The sequence below is a fragment of the Coptis chinensis genome, chromosome 8, assembly GCF_015680905.1.
Source record: "Coptis chinensis isolate HL-2020 chromosome 8, ASM1568090v1, whole genome shotgun sequence".
NCBI lineage: Eukaryota > Viridiplantae > Streptophyta > Magnoliopsida > Ranunculales > Ranunculaceae > Coptis > Coptis chinensis.
This window is the reverse complement of record NC_141463.1, coordinates 78,064,953-78,086,830: the sequence shown is the minus strand read 5'-3', so window position 1 is coordinate 78,086,830 and position 21,878 is coordinate 78,064,953. Positions and strand designations below refer to the sequence as shown.

General features: G+C 37.1%; 3 protein-coding genes and 1 pseudogene across 4 annotated transcripts; all 4 read right to left on the bottom strand.

The window, feature by feature from the left end:
• Positions 1-2,760: 2,760 nt before the first annotated feature.
• LOC147483235 (uncharacterized) lies at positions 2,761-5,492 on the bottom strand. The gene is made up of 3 exons (XM_086581462.1): positions 4,996-5,492; positions 3,832-4,696; positions 2,761-3,215 (listed from the first exon to the last, which is right to left on the bottom strand). The coding sequence occupies exons 1-3, from the start codon at positions 5,353-5,355 to the stop codon at positions 2,941-2,943; spliced, it is 1,500 nt and encodes a 499-aa protein (XP_086437588.1). The 5' UTR covers positions 5,356-5,492; the 3' UTR covers positions 2,761-2,940.
• A 4,697-nt stretch (positions 5,493-10,189) lies between these two features.
• On the bottom strand, positions 10,190-15,685 carry LOC147483234 (DNA-binding bromodomain-containing protein). The gene is given in 10 exon segments (XM_086581461.1): positions 10,190-11,083; positions 11,086-11,880; positions 11,973-12,118; positions 12,639-12,972; positions 13,061-13,129; positions 14,041-14,139; positions 14,219-14,264; positions 14,361-14,442; positions 14,529-14,580; positions 14,949-15,685. Coding segments are annotated over 10 exon segments (2,880 nt in total). The 5' UTR covers positions 15,456-15,685; the 3' UTR covers positions 10,190-10,333.
• Positions 15,686-17,345: 1,660 nt separating this feature from the next.
• Positions 17,346-20,169, bottom strand: LOC147483233 (iron-sulfur cluster assembly SufBD family protein ABCI8, chloroplastic pseudogene; annotated as a pseudogene). Its single transcript, XR_015205511.1, has 4 exons — positions 20,122-20,169; positions 19,994-20,056; positions 18,061-19,115; positions 17,346-17,905 (listed from the first exon to the last, which is right to left on the bottom strand). The product of XR_015205511.1 is annotated as an iron-sulfur cluster assembly SufBD family protein ABCI8, chloroplastic pseudogene (transcript).
• Positions 19,815-21,878, bottom strand: LOC147483232 (membrane metalloprotease ARASP, chloroplastic-like). Its single transcript, XM_086577713.1, has one exon. It carries the CDS (start codon positions 21,551-21,553, stop codon positions 20,252-20,254), a length of 1,302 nt encoding a protein of 433 aa, XP_086433839.1. The 5' UTR covers positions 21,554-21,878; the 3' UTR covers positions 19,815-20,251.

Genomic DNA, 21,878 nt, shown 5'->3' with positions numbered 1-21,878 from the left:
AATAAGCCAAGAGTTAATCTATCTATCTATATAATAATAATGCTATCCAATGCCCGTGTAACACCCTAGTAATCCTACGAATTTGCCAGTGTAACATTGTTAGATTGAGATTGAGACCTCGTTAAGCTAATTTGCCCACCTAACAAAAGGAATGTACTCGAAAATACTTCAGCTGTGTTTGGGTCTTGCAATTTGATTTTGTCTTACTTAAATAAATGATGTTACTTTCATTTTCCACCATTAAAAAACAAGAAAATGAATTCCCTTGGAAAGTAGATATTTACTTCTCCACGTTGATGCATATCCAGCACATGTGAAACACATACAACCTTTAGGGTGATCTGAAAGTAGGGGAATATGTAAGCTATAAGCTGAAAGAACCATGCCAAAAATGTGGCGAGCAACTTTCAGCAAGTTGGCAAGGTTCCAAATCTTCATTGTCCCCTATGCTATTGCTCTGATGATTTTCTGCAATGTGAAAACACAAAGTGGAAGTGGCATGCGAGTGAAATTCACTACAATTAGAATGATTGCGAAACTAAATTGGACAAGATTCCCTCCTAGTGAGACTCTTCTAGAAAATAAACTCTTTTAAAGCTGTGATGTAGAGGTACCAACATGATGAATGAAAGGGACACAAGGTTGATGTGAGACACATTTCTATAGTAAGAAGTAAACCTTGTGGGAGGAGCATTTAATGGCTTGAAATGAGGTGGGAGTGTGGGGAATGCCCCCGGACCCAAATTTGGAGCATGTAATGTGCATGGACAATTACCCTATTTCCTCCTTTGGTCATGCAATCTCTATGCCCCTCAGAATCTTTGGAGCCCACTTTCAAATGTCCACTCTTACAATCTTACAATTGATTATTATGGCTTAATTGGAGTGTTGAACTAGAAAATGTTTTGTATCAAATTTTTTGCACATAACAATTGTACGTGCACATTTACATCGGTGTATGCCAATTGATATAATCATATCAAAAGTGTCGCAGTTTCCTCAACTTTTAACCTGCACTGTACTAGCAACCGTCCACAAAAATGCTATGCAGAAATTAAGTCAGAAATTTTGGAACTTAGAACGAGTAGGGAATGCATGTCTATCATATCTCAACCATCATTGAACGCCACTTTTAGATTAAAATTTTACTTAGTATATATTGAATAATAGCTAAGACTTAGTGTTGCTATATACTATTGTCTGTCTTGTGAAATCTAACCTCGAAGTTTTGATGAAATTTTACCTAGCTCCATCTTTCCATTAGAAAAATATTCTGCACCTTTAGGAAATATATTCGACTAGCTGAGATTAGACAACTACATACATGTTCGGTCTGATTCGCACTTTCTGGCAATGCCTCTTTTAATCGTGCTTATGGTCAGTAGCTGGTAATAAGCTGACCCTGCACAACGGCACTGTTTTTTCTACCTTTAGGGTCACTTGACCATTTGTAACTAGAAAAACGAACGAGAACAGTTTTAACAGTTTTAGCTAGCAGGCGACGCCACTTATGAGTTGCATACATGCCCAACTTACTGAAAATATTGAACCCAGGAACTGGAACGCCTATAGTCAAGAATGAGTGCCTATGACTTTTTGTAATCTTATTATTTAATTAATCTTTTTTTTTGTATATTTTTTTTGTTCTTATATCGTCAATCCACATCAGTGAGGAATTAACTGATTCCGCCTACAGAATGTCTAAATGAAAAGAGAGCCGGGTTGAGCCGGCCTATTTCGGATCCTTGACATGGTTTCCAACTTGTTGATTTTGTCCCATATAAATTTTTGTAACAGGACTTCCATGTTATGAAGATTTGACAGTGCGCTGATATTGAAATATAGATGATGAGATCACCAAAGCTTTTAAGGTTCTCTGTGAGTACTTTAAGAGCAAGATGTTCATGATGATATATAACCTTACAGTGAAATCATCAAACACTTTCATCGTCATCAAATGTGTTATATCCATCAATTATTGATTGAAGAACCCAATCCTTTTGCGCTACCAAAAAACAAATTCAAACACTCCAATGTTCTTTGGCACATTAATGCACTTATGGGAAAGAATCGAGTGATGGATCCAAAGACCATTTATGGTCCTTTATAACAACACTAGGGTGTGTTTAAAGGACTATTTATGGTCTTTTTGGAACAACGTGCCATGTCTGTTGTCATGTTTTTTTAAAACAGACGTGGGGGGTTGCAGAGCGTAGATTATATAGTTCAGGATCGCGAGATCAGCCAATCCATTCTCATAAAAATTATTATATATGTAGATAAAGGTGGGCGATGATTGGGGAAAAGCTGGGGTGCGTGAACCCTTTTTCCCACTAAATAAATGAGACATTTAAGGATAAAGTAAAGCCAGCTTGGGAAAATTTCTTGTTCAACAGAAAAAAGTAAAGCTTTTCTAATGAAGAAGGCCCACCAAAGGCATATGGCAACTCTAAATATAGCAAAGTTGGAAGTTCAACCATTATACAAAGCGAGATTCCGGAGAAAAAAAACTGAGGATATGGCAGTTGGGTTTCTCATGTTTGTCCATAAATGACCATAGTTCTAAACTTGGATATTGATATATTTAGACTTAGTCTACCTATCGAAAGTAAAAATTGGTAAACATTTTTTTTTTTTTTTTTTTGCAAGTTCTAAATTTGACCAAATTTAGCGGATTCCTTTGAAATCATCTAGTTGTCTTCAATAATCAATCAATGCCAATGCAGCAGTATGTTCTAAATTCTAGTGTGCTAGTTTAAATGTTGCAAACTAATAAATATATTAACTTTTCAATATGTATATATAGTATCAGTTAAAAACTAAAAAGACAAACAAATCCATTCAATCAAAACCCCTGACCCCCATTAAATGTAATTTAACAAGAAAATCCCACCAATCTCTACTCTTTTTAAATCAACTCAAGATGTTTTCCGATGATCCTCAACACATTTCAGGCAAATTGTTCCAAGCTCCTATAGTCCAGTCCTGGTCCATGGCGGTTGTGGTGCCAGAGGTTGTCGTAGTTGGTACATGTTGCCTATCGAGACCAATGCCGTCATCTGTCACAGAGGATTGCCCGTTTGAAGTCTCAGCACCCTCATTGTATAAGTCGGAGACCATCATGCTAGACGGGAGAATATTAAGCAAGCTGGACAAGTCGTCATCTTCCAGGGAATTGTTGATCTCAACTGTTGATTCTTTCTTGATCTCCACACCTAAATCCAAATGAATTAGCCCATTTGACTGAATGTGATCCAAACAAGTTTCAGAATATGGTGTTTGATGAGAAAAATTGATGTCGAGTTCACAAAAATAGTCCCCAATATGAACATCTTTTCCTTTTGTAATCAACCTGTACTAAGAGAACGTGGATACAAACTGTACTCATGCTTAAAAGCAGGGAAAGAGCATTCCCAACCAATTGTACTATAGCTATTTATTTCTAGCTAAAGCTTCAAACCAGAGAAATCTTGGGTTTTAACCAACTAGCAAATAAAGCAGAAAGAGAATTGATAACAAGTATGGAAAGATGTACATTGATGAGATTTGGAACAGTAATAAACAGAACACAACTAACAATTTCTCTGAGCAGAAACTGGTACATGTACAATATCAGAAGTTCAGAACTGAAGCATGCGCACATACACAAAATGAAAGGAACAAAAAGAATGAATAACATCTAGTATAGGTGCTCACTGGACTAAATCATTTTTGCAATTATTTTCACATGTATATAAAAATTTTAGCCACCATCAAGAAGAATTCAAACATAGAGTCCTGAGTACCTAACATATGCCTGAAAAGTAAATTGTGAAGTACAGAAAGACTCACCTGCCGACGACTGGGCAGAGCTTGCCTCGTCCCACTGACTTCCAGATCCTAATGGTGGTGTGGCGGCATTCTCACTGAAAACTGAACCGGAAGGTGGGCCATTGGCGAGGAAGTCTTCTAATGCACCACTTTTCTCATCTTTAGTTTGTGTTAATCCTTCTTGCTTTGCTTGTTCCCTTCCTCCCATAGCTTCCGCTTCCTGCAACAACGCATCCAGTAACCCGCTGTTGCTTCTTGCAAAAGATGGAGATATCTTTTGGTCATTAGTAATGGCCGAAGCAAGAGTGTTAGCTGCTGGCTGGGATATTTGGCTTGAAGGGAGCTCCGTCTTCACGGAGAATGTTGAACCAGGAGTAATCAAATTACTAGGTTCGAAATAGTTGTGCAGCATTGACGGGGGATTGTAGTTGTAAGTGTTCATCTCGTACTGAAGATTTGGAGTTGACGACAACTGAGAGGAGAAATTATAATTAAACAGTGACGACGATGAAGGCACAGTGGGAGTTCGTGGAGGAGGGGGAAATTGATGAGAAAATCCAACATTGCTGCCCCGAAATCGCTTCAACCCCTGAAGCGGGGAGGGGAGATAAGGGGAATTGTTGCGTTGGCTTAGTAGGGGCTGCGCCGTAGGATAATTCATCGAATCAAATAACGATAGAGGAGTCATGAAATTGGGTTTTTGCTGTTGCGAAGACATTGCCATTGACGAGGGACGAGTTTGATGGTGGTGGTTGTTCGGGTGGAGCTGGAACGACGATGTTTGCTTCTGAATGTCTTGTGGATAGAGTGGTAAACCAGCTCGCTGCCTTCGCTTCACTCTAGTGTTCCAATAGTTTTTTATCTCATTATCAGTTCGCCCTGGTAACTGCAAAGACGAATTACAAAGAAACTAATAATGAACCAAATCCTAGATATGCAGAACAGCTAAAAAAAAAGTGAAATTATGCATATATACTCATAAATTAAAATCAATTGAGTTCTAAGCTAAAAATGAAACACAGGTTGAGGAACAAAGAAGGGGTACTAACAAAAAAACAAGAGATCAAGGACCACAAAATCAGAGGAGAAAAAATACACACACAAAGATGGGCATTTGAAAAGGGTATGCAATCAAAAATGGAAATAAAAAGAAATAAACAAAGAAGATATGAGAAATGGCCAAACCTGAGCAGCCATACGAGCCCATTTATTACCAAGCTTAGCATGAAGTTCAAGAATGAGACGTTCTTCTTCAGGAGAAAATGAACCTTTCTTTAAATTAGGCCTTAAATGATTAGCCCAACGAAGCCGACAACTTTTCCCACAACGAGATAAACCTGAATTCTTTTGCACAGCATTCCAATTACCTTCACCATGTTTTTTCACATATTCAATTAATATTGCATCTTCTGCTGCTGTCCATGGTCCTTTTTTCAATGTTATTGATCCTCCTCCTCCACCATTTCCTCCACCACCTCCATTATTATTACTATTATTTGAACCACTTCCTGATGACCCATCATCACTTACAGTATTGGGCATCATTTAAATTCCCTTCCTCTTTTTGTTTTTCTTTCTTTTCTTCCCACTGTATACACAACAGGTTTTTTGCCTTGTACACAGAAATAAATGAAAAATGTACTTGTACTTGTTCTGCCCCTCTTCTGTTGCTTTTTCAAAGATCTTTGTGTGTGAATTTGTACTATGGACTTCTGTGAAAAAGTGAGAGAGAGAGAGAGATTTTTTTTGTTATATATATATATATATATTCTCTCTTCTCTCTGCACAAGGAAAGGTGACCACTGTGATTTATATATATATATATATATATTTTTTTTTAAATAAATAAATTATTTCATCATTTTGATAATCATGAAAGAAAACCCAAGAGGATTAAATTTGAGAAAAAGATTTTGAGAGAGTTTTAGGAGGATTTTTTTTTTTTTTTGGGGCTCATGTGGGGTGAGAGGAGTGGGACCCAGAGAAGAGTTTCTTGAGGAAAGCTATGATTTAGAGGTGAAAGCTACAAGTTCGGTCCGAGTAATTCTCCAATGCATGCTACGTGGTGTCTCATTTTCTCTACGCGTTTTCTTCCTTTACCTTTGATTTTACCACCTTTTATCCAACTAGTCTTTTTTTACACGACACAGATGATTATCTGTCTATCATTTGGTGTCTCTGGGTTGTCAGTCATTTCTTTTGGCTCACCAACTCACCAACTCACCAATTCAACTATGTAGTAGTCTACAATATGTTTTTTGATAAGATAAATGTAGTCTACCATATTCACGCACACATTTGTGCAAAAAAAAAAAAAAAATAAAATTGTATGGTTTGCAACTATTACACAGTACAAATACAGATATAGTTAATGATTTGTAATCTGTTAATTTTCAAAGCCCAGCTGCTTGAGAGTTGTTAACTTGAGACTAGGGTTATATATTTTGAGAGGTGTGTGCATGTGTATAAATCTGGTTCGTAGCTTTAATTTTATACACTAAAAATAATCAACACTTACAGGTAGGTTTGTACGAGAAGATGCTCAGTGAATATGCTCGATAGTACTGATAATGCCACTTACAAAGGAAGAGCTATGATTGTATGGAAAGATGCCCAGTGAAGGTGCTCGATCAGTACTAATGCTCCATTGCCCCCTACAGTGGTAACAATATTCTTCAAATAATCGAAAACTTGAGAACTCAATCCTTGTAAGTTGTAACCTCTATAGTACTAGTACGGACGCACCTATTGTGTCTGCATCCTACGCGGTCAATATGGTCAAAATGCAGTCAACTAAATCGGATGCAGGTAAAAATACATTCAGGACACAGTTAATATGGTCAGGACGCGGATTTTAATTTAAAAAAATAAAAAATAAATTAAAATAATATTAAAAAACTCAATTTTTTTATTTTTTTTGTTTTGTTAAAATTTATGACATGTTTTTAAAATTTGATTAGGAAATATTAAACTTAATTTTGTGGCTATTTATTTTAATAGTTTTAAATTTATAAATGTTGATATATTTAATTTAGTTTTTAATGTTTAATTTATATAAAATAAAATTATAAATGTTAATTAATTTCCGCATACTTTGCTGTGTCTGCATCCGCGTCCTTACAACATAGCTTGTAAGAGTCTAGTATTCCCTAAGTGCTTTTACTTATTCTTGCATTATTCCTTGAATTGATGAAATTATGCGGGAGCACATTCTAAGTGAACATTTGAACTTTGAGGAGATGATGCGTGCACCAGTTAAAATTTACTGTTGTAATTCAACTGCAACTGATAAAAAAGTGTTGAGCGACATTGGGTACAATAAAACTTAATCTGAAGATCAACCTGGAGTTTAGTTTGTCTTCTATCGGTGTCCGTTTGCTTGACCAAATAGAGGTACTGTATAAATCGTCCACTATCCCGTACCTTGTGTAAAAGAAACGAAATAGCATTACATTAAAACATCAAAACCATTTAGACCATCTTTAAGAGTGATATCAACTTAGCATCAAACACTAAAAAAACACCAAACCAAACACCAAATCAGTTAATATTTGGTTCCAGAAAAAACACCAAATCTGAAACCAAATCGACTAATATTTGGTTCCAGGTTTGGTGTTGTATCAAATCACTCACATGGCAAAACCGCGTGGACTTGGGCTTCTAATTGGGCTTATATGGCACTGCGCCAGAGATTAGGAAAGAAAAAATAAATAAATAAATAAAATAAAATATGTGCCATAGATGGCGCAGTTTTCTCAAAACCGCATGAGCTTGGGCCAGTCAAATGGGCTTCTAAGGCGCGATTTTGGGAAAACCGCATAGACTATATGGCGCGGTTTATCCAAAACTGCGTAGTTTGATGTAGAAAATTTGATGTTGCTCCTAAAATTGCTTGGTGTTTTTTTGGTTTGGTTTTTTTTGTTGTTTTTTTTGTTTTTAGGTAGCTTTAGGACCTAAAAAACACTTAAAATTTTGAAAAAACACCAAACAACTTCAAATTCATCAAATTCATCAAAATGACGCTGTTTTTGGATAAACCGCGCCATATATAAAATAGCCACGCTGTTTTCCCAAAACGCTACCAATGAAGCCCATCTTAAAAGCTTTTAGCCCCACGCGGTTTTGAGAAAACCGCCGCAATGTCTCACACATCAACTTTATTTTTTATTTTTTTTTTTCAATCTCTCACGCGGTTTTGGCAAAACCGCCGCCATAGAAGCCCCATTTAGAAGCCCAAGCCCATGCGGTGTTAAAAAACATTTAGAGATTTGATCTGATAAAAAAGCCAAGACTAAAATATTGGCCGATTTGGTGCTAGCTTTGGTTATTTTTTGGTGTTTTCATCAACATGTCATTCTCCTAAAGTTGAAAAAACACCAAATTCTTAAAAATTGGTGTTTGATGTTAGGTTGATACTTGATGTCACTCCTAAAGATGCTCTTAATATCTCAATTTAAATAACATAATTTCTCCACGAATCAAATCTTCTTGAGAGGGACTTTGTTACCGTATTAAGAGATGAAAATAGAAAATTCCTTGACCACTAGGCCACCATCATATTCTTCTTTTTATTATCAGCAAGGCTCCTAAAATGGTAAAACTTTTACAAGATCAAGCAAGAATCTTTCCGTTGTTGAGTGATAAATGGGAAATTTATGGAAAATTACAATCTCCACCACGCAATAGTGCACCTACACATCTTCATCGACGTTGTTTTTCGACCGGGAGACCGAGAGCTAATGATATTTCAAAGAAGGCAGAGGTATTTTATGAACTTCGCGTTGATCACACGAAATTAATGAAATAAAAAATAAAAAAATGATATGCAATACGAGAGGCAATGTGAGAGGGGTAGAAAAAAATCGAGTAAATAGATGAACTAACAGAATCTATAAAATTATGGGATTGTCCTCAATCGGATGGTTTTTTGTGAGACTTGACTAAAATAAAGGGGTAAAGCTTGCTTATTGTATCTTTAGGGATATTGAATAAACCCGAGATTTTCTTCTTCTTTATTTATTTTCCCTTTCTTTATTTATTTCACGTCGCTATTCCCTCATCTAGGGGGAGTACGTTCGGTGGAATAATTTCTTAAATGTATTACCGCATCCCCAAGGGTTAGGCCCGCTTTTGTGAGGTAAGTGAAATTTTTATGCCCAAAACCCCGATTCCGATAGTCATTTATTTGATATTCTTTGTTTTCCATCACTTCAGTATGTATTAAAAAAAAATTGTGACATTTCATTTCTTACAGCGTTTTCAAATCGATCATTTTTTATATATCTCAATGGGCGATTTCATCGTTTATAGTCGAAAAGAAGAGTAACAAGAGGTTTTTTAAACCAAAATAGGTTTTCTATATCTTTATTTATTTAACTTCGAATTTTCTTGATTTCCATCAAGATAAGAATTTTCATAAACTGGGCTATTTTTATAGTATGCCTCTTTAAAGTGAAAATTGAATAATCTTTCCTAATCATTATCCAAATATGATATTTGTTCTAGTTAACTAATTTTAATTAGTCCATGCAACAACACTTCTTAGAATTAAATTTTCCATCAACAAAACATAATGAATGACGACCAATTAGAACACTCCTCTCAACTCTCCCAAGCCGGCCACCAATCACTCAAAACTATTGGACCACGGGGGAGAAAGGTATCACCTGTCTAACATATGAATTCATTGGCCATCAGCTCCTCTTTGAATAGCTCTAACTCTCTAAGGACAAGGAGCAACAAATATCTGAAATATATGGAACTAATCTAAGTGAATTTCAAAGATATAGCAATCTCTTCCATGCAACAATTTTAGCCGAACCCAACACCATGCAAAGACACAGCTTATTATGCAGGCTACCACTAATACATCCAGTGTAGTTAGCAACAATAATTACAGGTGTACATGGAGCAGATATCAAATTACAATGTGGTGCACAGACATAACGATTCAGAACAAACAGTTAATCTTCCTTTTGTAACTTGCGTAGTAAACAACAACCGAATGAGTTTGTCAACTATACCACTTGGCTCTCAAACTTCTACTAGCAGTTCCTATGGTACGCATTTGTATAGTAGATTTAACATTCTGCCGCCTGTAGCTATCCTCGGTCAAAAAGGATGAATGGGAAAAGAATTAGCGTACCATTTGTTTCCCTCATTCCTTTATCCTCAAATTCTATAACAATACATATCACCTCCACACCAACTCGTCAAAGAGCACGCCACTTGTATCATGGGTGTGATCATAGGACTGAACCAGAAAATGTCTTCACTAGTGATCCAATCTCCTGCAAGTGTTCTGATCCAATCTCCCAGTAACAAAAATGTGAAACTGTGCATACCATTAAATAATGATATTGTAGAAGCAACTCCTTGTTGGACACGGAGAAAATCAACTCCATGAGATCGACGATGAACAATCAAGTTCTGTTGACTGCGATAGGAGTTTGCCCCCACCACCATTGTGGAAGGCTCTTCAACTTTGTTCACCTGTCCTGATTTCGTAAAGTAGCAACCAGACTCAAAGCTGTAATGCAAGATCTGGTTGCTGAGAGTCAACCATAGCACCTGAAGATTGCCTCGGAGACCCAGATGACTGAAAACTAATATTCAAGTCTGGAGGAAAAGTGTCCTGCTTCTTGTTTGGTTGGGTATGTGGTACAAGTCCTTGCCAAGGAGACTGCAACTGGAATCTTGACAAATCGGTTGTGACTAACTGTGGAAAAGCCATTTGTCTGTTTAACAATCTGGATTCATCACCAGTCCGTGTGGGTTGTGGAAGGAACACCTGAGGAGGAAACCTGTTATTCCCACACTGCAACTGGCCCCTAGAAACAGGGGCTTCTTCGCGGTTTTCTGAAACAGACTGTGGAATTTCCCTCGCCGGGTTGTACAACAAAGCTGCTGCAATCTGCATCTTGGGTGAACCTACACTATCAGGTGGCGGCTTATAATGTCCAGCTCCAAGGGTCATCCACGCTCGTGCAGCAGCATTGGCAGCGGAACTAGAATCGTCTCTTCTTGAGGATGGATCCAATAATGTAATTTGTGCACCCTCAGTTGCAACCGAGTTTGAAGATTTCTGCTGAATTTTAGGTCTTTCGGCTAATATTCTCATCATCTGAACTGGATCACTAAGACACTGCTCAGGAGTTCCATGTGGGAAGTATGTTGCTGCTCTCGCCTGTTGATTAGAAACAAAACCATAGGACAAACTGCTTGCTTGATGATTATGTGAGCTATTTCCAAGTTTCCCATTAGGCAGTCCTCCGCAACTACTCCATTAGTCTCCAACTGCTTAAAGGGCACAGATTGTGGAAGATTCCTGTTCCTTGAAACTGTCTCCAGCAACCTTGAAGTTGTCTTTTCTGAACTGTGCTCAACCTGCTTCTGTGAAGCACTTCCAATTGGACTCTCACAAGCTGAGGATGACTGTTGTAACTGGACTTGCTTCAGGACCATGTTCTCAGACTTCACGTTATCCATAGACAAACAACTTCTTTTCTGATAAGAGGCACTCCCAAATGATTTACTTCCAGGGACATTACACAGACCGAGCTTCCCGTCTGAAGTAGAGTTAGTATATTGGCGCTCCTTCGCAGGATCTTGCAACTTGCAGGAAGCTGTCAACCCAGATAAATTTGTAGTTCTGAGGCCTAGTTGCATATTGTTATTGAACACCTTTGATGCCTCAGAAACCTTTTCCTTTCTTGATTCAGCTGCACCCCGTGAATTTGTACTTGGTTGCCTCAGCATCTGTTTTTCAATCGTCAGTATAGGCTTTGGAAGGGGTTCACTTGCTCTTACCTTTGCGCTTTCAGCTGTTTTGACATCCTTGGCTAACTTCGCAGGGAAGATTGAAACTGGCCGTTTCTGTGTATTGTTTTCAAGCATAAGTACGGGGGTCGGAAGGGGCTCATATTCCCCTACCCAACCACGACCAAATTTGCTTCCCGCAGGAAGTGCTTGCTCGATTCTCCGGGAAGCAACTTTCCAAGCAACAGGTCCAAGAGTGGCAGCAAAACGTGCCAGGCTTCTAGCATAAGAGTGATTTGCATGAAGTCCAACCTGAATCATAATATTGAGACTTGAAGAGTTCAGAGGTGAAGGAAACTATAAAATTTAAGTATTTAACAAATCATAATATTACAAATACATACAGAAAGAAGCTGCATGTTTTCTCCTTCGAATATTGTACACATGGATTCCGTTCTGACCACCGGTTCATTTGAAATGTGGTAACTTCCACGACGACTCTCATCTATAACAAATGGCTTTCTCCCAAGCTTTGATGGGAATCCTTTGCCTATAAAAGGAAAGAAGTGCAAGGTATCAAATCTAAGCTTACATAAGAAGATAGAAAACCATAGTGGATATACATCTGATGCACTTGAAATCGCATTAAGAATCCACAACTCAGAGGACAAGATATTTATGTCACTAAGCACCAGTACCAACATTATAGAACCCAGTCATTGGTAACAGAATTGCGTAATTATGTCCCTGCTTAGAGGTTTTTGGAGTTTCCGGTAAACAGTGAAAATGAGCAGTTCACTATTCTTCAATTTGTTAACAACTTTTGACAAGGATATAAATTCCCAATTTGACTAATTTTCTTGGAATCATTTTATATGTTTAGAAGATTATCCTTGCAAAAAATTAGCCTTGTCTAAACTTTCTAAGTGCACAACACTAACGAGTTTGTTTTTGTCAAATGCGCTTATGTCCCCCAAACCCTTCCCCATAATATATGCATCAACAAAATTTAATCACAATGGTATTCTGGCATGCTGAGATGGTAATAGAGAGGGGCTTCAGCATGATACCTGAAAGTTGTTCCTCAGTCTTCTCTGGTTTACTTTCAGTCAAAGAAGAATTCCCATCTACATGTGCATCAAAAGTGCTAGGTTTCTCAAAACCACCGGCTTGTGTTACATTTGGCAAGGTACAAGTGTGTCCAGCTGCGGCAAGAGTGGCACCTGAGGAGAAATCAGAACGAACAGGTTCTTGTATGGGTTTGCATGGGGACTTTTTGACTGGCTTCTCGACTATGGAATTAGGTTTATTACATTCTTCTGACTTGAGTTCTGTGACAGTGTTTTCAAATTCAATCCTTAACCTCTGAAACTTCTTTTGTGCTAACTCTTGTATGGAGCGCGCCTTTCCAAGATAACAATATGATAAAATTAGTTATTAAACTTTTCATTAATAGAACTTGAACACTAACAAAATAAACAAGATGTTATACCTGTCTATAGTATACGGTTTCTGGTGCATTGTATTGCATTGCATTCGTACAGATAAGGTACACATCATTCTGCATTTGAAAGAAAAAGCTTAGAAACTAAAAGGGTAAATTACAAAATTAATAATATCAAAACCGAAATCACATTTGTAAAATTTGGGACAAATACACAATCTCAGATAAAACACAAGAAGGTACAAATTCACTGACATGTTGATGTAAATTACAGCCATGTCCTGTCATCAACCATGGATCTTCACAAAATCCTACAGCATAGTGCTCTAAATGGAACATCAAGATGTGTCCCCAGTCCCCACTCAGAAAGAAAATTATTTCCTTAGTTATATATAGTCTTCAACCAATGGGCTTTCTTTGTTAATATTCAACAGATAAAATTCTGGATAGTGAGCTTACATAAGAACTGCAAAACGACAACAGATTAACAAAGAAAGGCAAAAACTGCCTACATTCAATGTACTGTTGGCAGCTTGTAGATATATTATGTAATTATTAAGATGGGATCCCAATTAAGATTGGTGAGAAATAATAAGTAATGCATCATTTACAGAAGTATGTGACTCGGTGTAATATAGAAATTCAAAAAGGAAAGCCACAGAGATGAGAGCACCCCTGGCTGCATACAGCCAACTACCCTTATGTCAAAAAGGGATATCAAGCATTAGTCAAGTACTAACAAAAACAGAGAAAACTGGACCAGTACAAATTACGAGATAACAAAGCCCTACTAGAAGTAAGAAAACTAACTTGTGTTTTAACTTTTAACTAATTGTGTTTAACAATAATTTCAGTTGAATCATATTGTGTACAGACAAAGAATCAAGAATTTCGAACTACATAAGATTACTGACACCAATTACCATTAAGTCGTATCTACTAACGGAATCTAAGCAACAACATAGTGAAGAGGATATACGTGGATGCTGTCGGAAAAACCTATCATAGCCTTAAAACTCTAAACCCACCTCAAATTGTTCCAGATTAGAGTATGCCCCGTTCCCTAGCTTCTTTCTTACAGTACCAAAGTCCATTGGATGCTCAATGACATCGTGATAGTCCGGAAGCTGCAAAGGACCATATCAGTTACAAACTGCATAGAATGTCATATTAACAATAAAACGAAACAGTTATTAATTAACATACCTCATCGGGATCAACCGGCTCAGCATAAACATTATATCTGTCTTTCCTGAAATTTCCATCAAACACATAAATAACACAAAAAACCCTTCACTAGAGGATGAGCACAAAATGAAGTTCCAACAAAAAACAAACAAGCCCTTACTTCTGAAGCTTATCAAGTATAAATTCCAAATGCATCTTATCCGGTAATCGAACAACACCCTTCGAAGAATCAGACAGCTTTCCTGACCAAAAATTGAAATTCAATTCAATGAACTTGGGGCTAAAAAAAAACTAAATCCACCAAACAATTACAATCATAAAAACAAACCTTGAACTTGAACCGACTCCAACTTTTTCACAACCCCATTTATCTTAACACCCTGCATAAAACACCAAAAGTAAGAAAGATCATTACAAATTCGAAAACAAGAACACATAGAAAGACAAAACAGTGTGGCCTAATGTTTCTAGGTGTGAGATAGTGAAATGGGGAGACAGGAGAGAGTGTGTAGTGAGTGTTTATGTTGGTGGTGTGTGGTGAAGAGGAGAGAGAGAAAGACAAGATTCTCTCTCAACATATGTTTGTGTGGGGTTAGTTATGACAGTTGACCTGACCGTTAAATCTTCCACATAAAGAAAGTAAATTTGAACAACAACAACAACAACAACAAATTCTTCTAACAACAAGTTCAAGCTGAGCTGGACCTTAAACCCTTTCATTTTACTCTACATACAAAATAGCCTATACCTTCTTCTCTTCCCGCGATCGATCCTCATTATCATCATCATGATCTGATGAAGATTTATCCTCCTCATCATCATCATCATCCTCATCACCAATTTTCCGCTTCTTGAATGGCTTATTATCCTCAAATTCCTCTTCTTCCGAAGACGACACGTGCCCAACTCTACCTCTACCGAGTCGACTCACTGAGTTATGTTTATTATTTTTTTTTTTATTATTATTATTATTTGATAATTTGGTAACTAACTTGACCTTTTTCTCCCTCCCCATTTCTTCTTCCTCCTCTTCCTCTTCTTCTTCTTCACTGATGACTTCATCTTCTAGAAACAAGTCCTCATCGTCGTAAAAGTCGTCAACGTAAGTCACACTTCTTCTACGCGTACTTCTCCTTAAATCCCGCTCGCGTTGAGCTGGATGTGGATCTAGATCTGCTCCTACTACTACACCTTTTGGTGGTCTACCCATTTTCTTCCTCCTCTTAATCTTACCCATTTTTTTCTCTCTCATCATCTCTCTCTCTCTCTCTGTTTCTTTCTCAGTCTAGTCCTCTTTTTCTTCTCTTTTTCTTACAACCGAAGCTGAGGTTCGGGTGGGGTTTGACCAATGGTTGCCCTTTGTTTCTTTGCTTTGGATTGGACGGCGTTATTGACGGGGAAGGGTATAGGTGTAATTCTCTACATGTTCTCACTGACCGTAATGCCCGGTGATTTTGGCGTGTTGTCTTGATAGCGTACTGCCCTGGCCTTTCTTTTGGACTTTATAATAATAATAATAACTTTTGCAGAACAATAAAAGATGACGATCAAGTGGTCCAATTATTAATTGGGGAAGTTTTTATAGCCACTAATTTGTGATGATGAACATTTCTTCTACACTGTTGATGTTGGCAGACTACTTAATGTGATCACATCAATTTTCTCAATCAAATTCCGATTTAGACGTTGTAACAGCTAACTGAAAAAATAAATGTCACTTATGTCAATGGTAAAATTTTACAATTAGTCTGCCGGAATCTGTGTTCATCTTTATTCTTTAAGACACAACTTAGTTTCCTTGAACAAAATAAAGCCACAGCTGTAAAAAAAAAAGCCACGTAGCATAAAATTGGAAACGACCAAGATTTTCGTGAACTATATAGCTTATATCAAATCAAAGTATTAGACGTTGATGACGTGTGATAATAATTCGGAGTATGGTGTTTTGGACCAAAAGACAAGTGTCTTAATGGGACACTGAACGTGACTTCTGCTACTAAAAGTCATTTTACGTGGTTGAAAATTGACATTTTATTGGAAGTTTTGCCGAGTGTTCATACTTCATAGTTCATGCTTCGTCATCATTCAAGGTTCTTCTTCAATTTGGTATATTTTGCAGTGGCTAGAAATTTTTCAATATAGTGATTGATGATCGACATTCACAAGTTTAATTATAGCGTCGGCAATATATGATTACATATGTGTATATACTGTTATCTATAAAAGCATTTGCAATGCAAGTGAATAAGAAGGTTTGTGACTATAGTCACCAATTTTGTTAGAAAATAGCTAGGTAATGTAGAGGTGAAAAACTGGTGATTTTAGTCTCCAGTTGATTTTAAAGTGAAATTTTCACCGAGATATTCGCTGACTTGTTAGCTACGGACGGATGTTGGATTTTATCTCGTGTGTTTTTTTCGATTTTTTTTCGGACGGAATGTTTCATTCCGTCTTGCGTGTTTTTTCGGTTTTTTTTAACTTCAAACAAAATACTGGATGGGATATTACATTCCATCTGGATCAAAAAGCCTCTAGACAGATTCTAACATTCCGTCCGAGATATTTTATTCATCTTTACATTGCAAAACTTCACTTTAGTTTTCACCATTAGAGGGAGATTATTTTCACTTGTAATGCACCAAGTTTCGGCATCCCCAAGTGTTTGGACTTCGGGCTACACAAATACACATTGCACGAGCCATCGAACTTCTGGAAGTGTCCAGAGCGGAAATCGTGGTCTATTGGCAATTTGGCACCTGACAATTTAGTAGTTAGTACGTGATTTACAGAGAATCACGTCTTAGTTCCAAACTTCCAAAGAACCAATTCAAAATTATGGCCAACCAACCTACAATTTAGTATGGGCAGTATGTGGTCCTAGGTAGACAAATGTCAGGATTCTTTTTCACCTACTATCAACTAATAGTAATTGAAAATTATTGATAACTTGAACCTATTCAAACTTCGTAAGTTTCTATTTAATAATTGCTTCCACAATAATTTAGTTTTATGTTAACTATGATGCAGTTCATAGTTGTTTATCATTTTTTTCCCGTAAGTCAAATCATCTTACTATTTTAAACAAACATTGTTTGAAGACGGGTGAATTATACACTACTATAGTTTTGGCTTTTGACATAAGATCAATTATTAAAATGTGTAATAATACTTCTTAATTGAGATCCTTCAGACAATCAGACTTCATCAAACTCAAAGCAAGAACTATCGCCAGGATTACATCCTCCATTTTATCTGTTTACATATAATTAGAGATATCGTCAGATATACCTATAGTATGATCATGGTTTGTGGTGTGTGGATTGACCAATAGTTAATCGGCTTATGAACTGAGACACATGCCAGCGTGTAAAATGTTCCAGCCTAGGAAAGAAATCAGGCCGGTCTTTATTTAGTGCTCCAAATGTCCATTAACAGTCGATCACTCGGCAATTCAGAAGAAACGTCGATGGTCTGCTTATCTCCTAGCCCACAGATCTGTCCAATTTTATACCCGTGTACTCTTGCAGTTCAGCTCTGACCTCCAAAGGAAGCGTCGTCTCGACTACCTCCTGACAGAACCCAGAAATCAAGGCTTTGACAGCCTTATCGTGGCCAATGCCTCTTTGCAGGAAGTAGAATAGCTGATCTTCATTAACTTTGGAGGTACTTGCTTCGTGCTCAATACTAGATGCCTGCGTTCTTTGCCTGTTAAAGGGCGAAGAAATCATCTTAGAGGAATGCATACATCTAGATACGCAAATTTATTACATTTCCACATTGCAAGAAAAATAGAAAGATTGAAACCAGACAATCATAGATTCATAGCTCTGGTTTATCTAAAAGATGATAATATTTAGTACCTGAACAAGCCCTCTATAGGAATTCCGCGATTTCCCAGCTGAAATATCCTTGGAGAGTATTGTACTTTTAGTGTTCTTCCCCTTATGTATCATCTTTGTTGATAATATTTTGTCAACGCCACAGAATAAAACTCACCTTCCAATATCGTTGAGTCCACAATATCGTTGAGCGATCACCAGCACAAATACCACACTTCGTGACAAAGTTGTCCCACCTCTCCCTTCCTCATCTACTGCATACCAGTTCTGCACTATGGAGTATTTAATTTCAGCACCCTCTTCTGTATACAACTCAACCACAGAGGCATGAAGCTGGTTTATATCGGAAGAAGGCACTGTACACCCATCCAAATAGTGATCTTTACTTCCCTCATCAGCAACTATAAGTGTGCTCTCAAAGTGTCCAGTTTCCATATCATTGATCCAAAAATAAGTCTGAATCAGCATTATTGGGCACACGGTATCTTTCAGGATATAACAAAAAGACACATCTCTAAACACCGTAGAGTTCAGTCCAGCGTAAAAATTATCTTCACATGGAACAACTTTGCCTAAGTACTTCCCAACTAAATCTGGCCGGATACTCCCTAATAGCCTCAGAAATTGAACATAATATAACTCCCTTATCCAATAACGCCTTTCTAAACACTATCGAATACAGCAACAACCGCAACATTAGCTAGTCTATTCTCAAGATACTTCAAAAGCTCAAGATCAGCTTCATCAAGACTATTCAAAGTTGGTTTCTTTTTCATTTCCGAGTAGTAACAAATATCTTGAAAGTTAAATGAAGGGTATCTATTATCAGACCATTGTGGTTCTTTCAATTTCAAAAATTTCTCAAACGATTTCAATCTAAACTCGAGCATCCATTCAGGTTCATTCTTTTTACTAGAAATTAGCCTAATGGTATCAACAGAAATTCCTTTCTGTATCGAAACTGATTCGAAATCAGAAGAAAAACCCCACTTATAATCCTTCTTCAAAAGCTTATGTATAGCATCATTATCAGAAGAAGAAGACTTGCTTTTCTCAACTTCAACATCTGCATGAATCTTACATTGTTAGAATAATTTTTTGTGACAATGTTTAGAGTAGTTGAAAGATCATATATACAAAAAATTAGCCAAATCTAAAACTTAGAAATGCCGTAACAATCATGAATTTGTTTACGTGTTTTTTTAATATATGTCCTTAGAACCCCTCCATGACACATGGATTTTGTGTAAAACCCTTGTAGAGTTTTGTTGGTTGAAGAGAAGCCATGCATGAGTTTTTGTGGTTGAAGAGAGAAAAAATACTATTTGAAGAGTAAGTTTTTTTTTTTTTTTTTTCTGTAACCTGCGTTTGGGTTTGAAACTCTGATACTTGAGAGAGAGAGGGCACATTCAGCCATTCAGAGCTCAGAGGCTAAAAAAACAAACACCGCCTAATAATGCCTATACAACTCAGATTGTAGATACCACTATAACATGTATGCATGATGATGAAACTAAACACTAATTGCACAAATCAAAGCTTACTAAACACTAATTGCACAAATTAAAGCTTACTCTTCACATACATGTATGCATGATGATGAAACTAAACTAATTGCACAGAGCTTACTCTTCAATAATCTAGTCTCTCTAGGTAGCTCCAGCTAATACACAATTTATTTGGCCTCAATTGACTAAGAAAACTCTCATACTGTTTCAAGTTACTACTAGTCTGCACTCTGCAGCTGTTAACAAATCTAAATAAATAAATAAAAATTGGAAAAAAGAAAAGTTTCTTATTAATGATTGCTCTCAAATTGAAAAATGGAAGGGAATTCATAATTCCCAAGTACTAATCCAGGGACTATAACTTAATGAGAATATCATACATATCAATTTTCAGCATACATGATTTTCAAGTTGAAACTAGACAATTAGAGTCCCCAACCTATTACAGTATCGCCAGTATCATAAGCTCCAAAATTTACATCAGAATGAGTAGAGCACATGCTCTTGAACTGAATTAATACAGAACGAAACCGTACCCTTTCCACCACAAAGCATCTCGGACAAAGTTGTATACCACACCAGGCATTCGAAGATTCCTCCAGTCTGATTTATAAACCACCATGACCGAAACTAAGCCAAATGTAGCTCGTTTGATCTTCTATTTGGCCTGGCAAACTGTTAAACTTCAAAGAGCTCGTTGGTGATCATAAAAGCTCTTTAATGAAATCAAGGTTAAGTGTGTCTCGGATAATAAGATAAATCCCTAGAAGAAAAACAAGCATGATCCCAGAAGACATAATCGTTTGTTCTATCTCCTGAGGAAGCTTTCTCCCACCTCTAGCTGCCTCAACGAGTATCAAAGCCAAAGTGCCCCCATCTAAAGCAGGCAATGGAAGGAGATTTATTACAGCAAGGTTTATATTAAGCACAGCCGCAAACTGATAAAGCCCATCAAGGTTTGACCTCGCAACCTCGGCACCAACAGCAATAATAGCAACAGGACCCGAAACTTTATTCGCCGTCTGCGAGAAATTAAAGAAAGTCTGTTTCAATCCATCCACAACATTTGATGAAAGACCCCAGAATTCTTTTCCAGAGAAACTCATAGCCTCCATAAGATTCTTCGCTATAACCTTCGAAATCCTGACATTTGGGGATAATTGGACCCCTATTCTCCCAGTTCCATCGACACTCTCATCTGGCGTAACACCAATTTCCAAATCACTCCCCCCTCTCTCAACCTTAAGTGACACATTCACATTAGGACTTTTCTTAATGATATCAACAAGCTGTGTAACAGAACTCGATCCACCTTTCGGCAATTCAGAACCATTAACAGAAACAATCACATCACCAGGAAGTAATCCATCTCGGGCAGCAGCCGAAGCCTGTATAACCTCAGGTACAAGTATCCCAGGAAAGGCTTCTTGTACTGGCAATCCAACTGACAAGACTTGTACAAAAATTATCACATATGCAAAAATCACATTGGCAATAACTCCAGCTGAGATTACAATAACTCTATCAAGTATAGGTCTATTTTTTAACAAATCTTTATCATCCACTGGTATCTCACTGTGAGGATCATTATCAGGAAAACCAACAAAGCCACCAATAGGAAATGCTCTAATTGAGTATTCTACATTATTTGCATTAAATTTAGCTAAAATAGGACCAAAACCAACTGCAAATTTACTTACATGAATTCCTTGTAGATAAGCTGCAAGAAAATGCCCACTCTCGTGAACAAATATTATAGCTGCAACTACTGCTGATGCTTCTATAACAGATTGTGCACTCTCAAAACTCCCTATGTCAAAACCAGGTATAGCCCAAGTTTTAAAAGAGTCTTTTTTTACACTTTTTTTCTGAAAGAAACATTCTTTTGTGTAATGGGTTTTTTGATAAGAGATTGAAGAACATAAAGATTTGGAGAAATGAGTGTTGGGAGATTTTGAAGTGTTGAGTAATCTTGTTAGAGGGGAAGTTGAGAGGTTTAATGTCATGATGGTTTCTTGGTTGTAAAGATTTGAGAGAGAGAGAAAAGAAAAAATGGGAACAGAGATGTGGGGATTTTTAGGATATTTGGATAATCTATATATTTGGTATGTGGAGAGGAAGTGAGTGTTATGTGCTCCGCTTATTTCTTTGGCATGGTTGTGTTCTACTTGTATTTGTCTTCCGGTTTTTGGGGATTACTTGGAGATTGATTTAGAAGTTGGAATTCCACGAGTCCACTTTTTATTTATTGAAGAAATTGTGTTTTTTTTTTTTTTGGATCGGTTGTCAATATCAATTGGTAGAGGAATTGCAAAAAATTGAAAAAGGAAA

Coding starts and splice junctions, on each gene's coding strand:
- LOC147483232 (XM_086577713.1), bottom strand. CDS start 21,553: ATGACATTAAACCTCTCAACTTCCCCTCTAACAAGATTACTCAACACT.
- LOC147483235 (XM_086581462.1), bottom strand. CDS start 5,355: ATGATGCCCAATACTGTAAGTGATGATGGGTCATCAGGAAGTGGTTCA. Junction 4,697..4,995: donor GGGCTCGTATGGCTGCTCAG/GTTTGGCCATTT, acceptor TCGTCTTTGCAG/TTACCAGGGCGAACTGATAA. Junction 3,216..3,831: donor CTCTGCCCAGTCGTCGGCAG/GTGAGTCTTTCT, acceptor ATTTGGATTTAG/GTGTGGAGATCAAGAAAGAA.